At 45.6% G+C, this 5,071-nt stretch overlaps 1 protein-coding gene across 1 annotated transcript; it reads right to left on the bottom strand.

Moving 5' to 3' along the window:
* Window positions 1-403: 403 nt before the first annotated feature.
* LOC138962342 (HIRA-interacting protein 3-like) lies at window positions 404-3,846 on the bottom strand. The gene is made up of 3 exons (XM_070334119.1): window positions 3,328-3,846; window positions 2,652-2,862; window positions 404-2,203 (listed from the first exon to the last, which is right to left on the bottom strand). Exons 1-3 carry the CDS (start codon window positions 3,695-3,697, stop codon window positions 757-759), a joined length of 2,028 nt encoding a protein of 675 aa, XP_070190220.1. The 5' UTR covers window positions 3,698-3,846; the 3' UTR covers window positions 404-756.
* Window positions 3,847-5,071: the final 1,225 nt, after the last annotated feature.

Genomic DNA, 5,071 nt, shown 5'->3' with positions numbered 1-5,071 from the left:
TTCTATAATGGTCCCCCCTTAGACATCCAGCCTCGTTTTTCTTAGGCATTCAAGCCATTTTCAATCTATATCTTCGTCCGGTATTATGTAGTGCACAGACAGCAATCTCTTTGTTTGACTATATTTTGCAGAAAATAAAATAGATCTGATTTATAATGCCGTTCAAAAGAAAAATCACATGAAATAAAATGAATAATAAATAAATACTGATAAGAAGAAATGAAACCAGTCTCTGATTCTTTCCTTTCTTTTCTCTAAAATTGCTGGTAACATTACTAACATTGTAACAAGAAAAACGAGGCTGGATGTCTAAGGGGGGACCATTATAGAGCAGTTTTTGCCACGAATTGGTCCCCCGGGGGACTACTTCAGAGGGGGGACCGGACCGGATCCTACACCGGGATAATAAGGTTTCAGTCTTTGCTTTTCCATTAAGGCTCAATTGAAACAACCGTCTAATTATAACAAACGATTGCAAATCAACTCATTGCTAATTTAAAGGCGGTCTTCAATTGCATCCGAAGTCGACTTCGCGAAGACTTTGCGAAGTCTTTTACCGACATCTCTGCACTAAAGCTTCGTGCGGCTAGCTTCGCGAAGTTTATTTCGCGTAGTCGACTTCGCCCAGTTGAGGACAGGCTTTACACAAACAAGAAAAAATGTCCGTTGTAACAATGTAAATGTGCATTTTTAAAGAACAAATGCAAAAGTAAAAACAAAAGATCGATTTCCAATCTCATCGCAAAGGTTTTGATATTAATCTTCTTCAACAGTCTCGTCCAGGTCTCTTCTCTTGTGCCCACCGCGCATGTGCCGACTGTGACGAAACTTCCGCTGCTTCCGCCTGGCGTTGAAATTCTTTCTTTTCCTGCGAGCTGACCGGCCTCCGGAATGACCGCCACTGTGTCCATCTTCGGACCCAAGGCCTTTTCTCGTCTGCAAAAGCCGGGCAGTTCTTTCACTGGAGGCAGCACGGGACCTTTTGGTTGGTGTGGATTTGGTTTCCTGCGAAACCTCAGTTCTCTTTCGTTTGGCACTTTCTGGTTTTTTTGTGGTGGGTCTCCGTTGTGTTGTCGCAAGAGCTTTGTCTTTTGGTGTTTCCTCTTCAGTGTTTTTGCTGTTCACGTTGTTCGAAAGTGATACGGATGCGTCGTCTGTATCTTCGTCGTCGGTGACGTCATCGTCGTTTTCATCACTCTCTTCGCTGACGTCGTCCTCGCTTTCGTCCTCACCGTCGGCGTTTTCAGAGTCTACTTCTAAGTCGTCCGATTTATCTTCGCTTCTGTCATCTGTTTCGTCATCTGTAAGTTCATTTCTATCGTCACCTTTCTCCTCCTGGATTTCCTCTTCGTTTTCATCGATGTCTTCAGCAATTTCGGCGAAGAGATACTTCAGCTGTTCTTCTTCCACTTCAAGAAGGTGCTTTCTCTTCTCTGCAGCGCTTTCTGTCGCTGGCTCCGCAGTTTTTGTCTGCTGGCTTGAGGAGACAGAAACGTCTGAAGGCCGGGTGGGATTTGTTTGGACTGGTTCTTGCCTTGGCTTCTTCCCTTGACTTCTGCCTCCGTTCTTAGGCCTCCTGGGCCTCTTCTGTCTTGGTTCTTCCTCGACTTCAGGATCGCTGAGATCTCTACGAGCAGCTCGCAGCCTCTCCTGCCCAGCGTCATCGATGTCGTCGGACCTTCGCTCGCTTCTAGAGGAAGTCTTGCCGAGGCGTTCTCTGGAGTTCTGCTTCCTCTGTCGCCTCGTGTGGCGTTTGGTGGCTGTTTCTTCTTCGTCAAACTCATCCGTTTCTTCTCTCCGCAGTTTTTCTTTCTCCTGGTTTACGAGGTTTGCCGTAGCTCTGGCACGCTCTCGAGAGTTCTGCTTCCTGGACCTTCTAGAACTATGACGGCGCTTCAGCTGAGGCTCCTCATCGATCTCAGGCTCGTCCACGAACCTCGAAGATGACCTGGTGTAAGCCGGCTGCCTGAAGCCTGCGAGCTCTTCAACTAGAGCTGCTTGCCGAACGCTGAGAAGCCTCTCTGCACTGCTGGTCCTTCTACGCTGACTGACGTCCGGCTGCCGTTGGGCAGGCGTCACCATGGCGACGGGACGAAGCCTGGCGTGGGGAGGGAGGTAGAGCTTGTTGACCTGGTGACGGTCGCGGTCCCATTCCGCGCTGGAGGCCGAGTCTGGCTTCCACGTCACCACTTCTGATGGCGTGCTGTATGGAATAGAGAGAGAAAGAGAAAATAATGAGTTTGCGAGAGAGAGAAAGGCAGTGGATTGAAGACATTGGAGAAAGACTAGCTTGACGATTACACTGTTTGTGTCGGCTGAGAACAAGCCTGTTGCTGTTTTATGTACACATGCACACGTGCAAATATAGAGGCAGGCCATGGAAAAGTAGGGTAAGTTGGGGGGAGGGGTCGGGGGGTACAGGTAAAAGTTCCACCAGGACTACCAAAAAAAAACATCAGGACGAAAACTTTACACAACAACAAAAGTAAAGACAACAAAAACAACAACAACACCGACGTCGACACCAACAAAAAATACCATTTAACATCAACCACCTTCACCACCACCACCACCACCTCTGACACCACCATATTCAAATTAACAACTACAATAAACATCCCCCCTTCCAAACCATACCATCATACACTCACCTGACAGAAACCTCAATGCAACACCGGTGGAACTGAGTGGAGCAGATCTTGTGACCGCGACGTAGGCCTTTGGATTGCACGTGCTTCTCGCTACTGTGTGTGCACTGGGCCCACACGGCACCGAAGTCCCCGTACGTCGTGCTGGCCGCGCTCACACCGGCCTCACAGCACTGTGTCCTCAGCGACAACTTCCACATCCTCCTCTGCAGCTCTGTGGGAACGAAGAAATAAAGAGACAGAATGAGTACACGCTATTTTGTCCGCGGAGAGTTTAAGCAAACAGAATAGACAATTTTGAGTTGGAAACGAAATAACACGTTTTATCAAATACCTAGATTTGAAGACAGGAAACAAACATGCATCGGTATCGGATAGCAATACCTGCTGAAGAGACGATAAAAAAAAAAACAATAATCAACCAACCAACTAACCTAGATTTTAGCATCAGTGCTTCAAAACTAGACACAAAGTGCTTAAATTATTCGTCAATGTACATTCCAGTCTTTCCCCCAAGAGGCGTATAAGTCAAATGCCTGAAAACTGAAAGCACTTCCAACATGACACAGCACAATTGAGATTATATTTTTCAAAAATATGTAACTTGTGTTTTGGTCAACATAATCTCTTCTGCAGGCGAATTATAATATCCTTCTGAGCAAGCTTTTGTCATACTTACTGGAGAAAGTTTTGTCGATGGATCTCCCTCCTTGCTGCTCGTCAAGCTCGCGGCTACCGAAGGCTTCCTCGACGTCCACCGCTGGACTACCTCCTCCGGTCACAGCGGTCATCGTGGCCTCTCTGCTAAGCGCTCTGCTGCTGTGTCCAGTTCTCCCTCCTCTTCGTCTGCCATGGTTTGTGGATTTGGAAGCAAAGGCGGGCCAAGCGGGGAATGAAATGAGTGGGTTGACGGTGGTCCTTGTTGTGGTTGTTGTCGTGGTTGTTGTCGTGGGTGTTGGTGTGGTGGTGGTTGTTGTCGTAGGAGCGGTGGTGGTGGTTTGGATGGTGTTCTTGGTGGGGTCCTGTGTGCCCAAGCCAAAGAGCGACATTCCGTATTCCTGTGTGAGGATGAGAGCTTTGTTAGTTATCACTGAGGGAGATATATGTGTTGATATACAGTGACGATTACATATATAAGTGTTGCTGACATGTGTAAGTATGTGAATACACACCAAGACGTTGCTAACCACAAATAAACAGGGAGTTGTGTTAATAAAAGATGACTATATAAATATCGCTGACAAGTGTAAATATAAAAGTCCACACAGTAAAATTGCGTGCTAGATGGAAACATGAACTCTGGTTCGTGTTCCCTTTTTCTTTTCCCTTTCCTCTTCCTTGTCTTCCTTCTCCCTCTCCCTCTCCCCCTCCTCCCTGATTTGTCCCCACTCTCTCCTCACCTTTTCAAGGTCCTGGATCTCCTCGGGGTAGTCGCCGAGGTCATTGAGAGGGTCAGTCTCGTCCAGGGAATAGTCTGCTGACCACGCTCCATGCTTTGTACCAGCGTTCACAGCGAAACAGGTGTAGCGAGATTCACCTGTAATGATAACATTTCCATCATAATCAGCCATTAAAATGACCTTGATTGAAAAGCTAATTGATAGATTTTTTTTTTGGTTTCCAAAATGTGCTAACTGCAGACTTCTCAAAACTGCTGTTGATTAGTGGGTTTTTTTTTACTTCGACGCATAGCGAACTTGAATGAGCCCTCGTTTGAAAGACGGTATTTTGTCCCCCGTGAGAGAGAAATGTTCAATCTGAAAACTATGTTAAATAGCAAAATTAAATCCATTTTGTAGCACAAAAAGTTTCACTAAAGAAATAATAAATACATACAATAAATGAATGAATGAACAACTCAATAAATAAATAAAACGTATATTATTTAGTGTTTGTGTGTTTGAAAGAAAAAGTGGTCTAGTATATTTTGTTTGCGTCTGTTTTCTCTGTATTCCCTGGAACTAAAGTTCGCCTCTCAACAACATTTAACGCATGGCAATTGACAAAGCTACCTTCGCAGCATGTGGTGTAAACGCAATAAAGGCAAGGCAAGGCTACATTTTTTTGTAAACTCTAGGACTACATGCACTTGAAAAAAATTACAAAATCTAAACAACAGAGTGATTGTGGTGAGACGAACAAAGTTAAGAAAAAAAGGAATTCTGTCAACAAAAACTTAAATATAATAATGAGACACAGTCAAAACATCGAACGAGGTCCACTAACCCAGTCTCCAGCAGCAGGCACGCTCCTTCTGTCTCATGAAGCGACTCCTGCTGGCGGTGAAGGGGATGTCTGGAGACCCGTCCTCACAGAACCTGTCCACACGACGTCGTCTGATGTCCTCGAAACACGCCCTCTTCCCCTCGTTGCTGTTCTGTGGAAATTCAAAATGAATTTAATGATATACTAAAATTCAAAAA

This window comes from Littorina saxatilis, linkage group LG3 (assembly GCF_037325665.1).
Source record: "Littorina saxatilis isolate snail1 linkage group LG3, US_GU_Lsax_2.0, whole genome shotgun sequence".
In the NCBI taxonomy this organism is placed as follows: Eukaryota; Metazoa; Mollusca; class Gastropoda; order Littorinimorpha; family Littorinidae; genus Littorina; species Littorina saxatilis.
The sequence above is the reverse complement of the archived record's forward strand: the minus strand, read 5'-3'. Positions and strand labels throughout refer to the sequence as shown.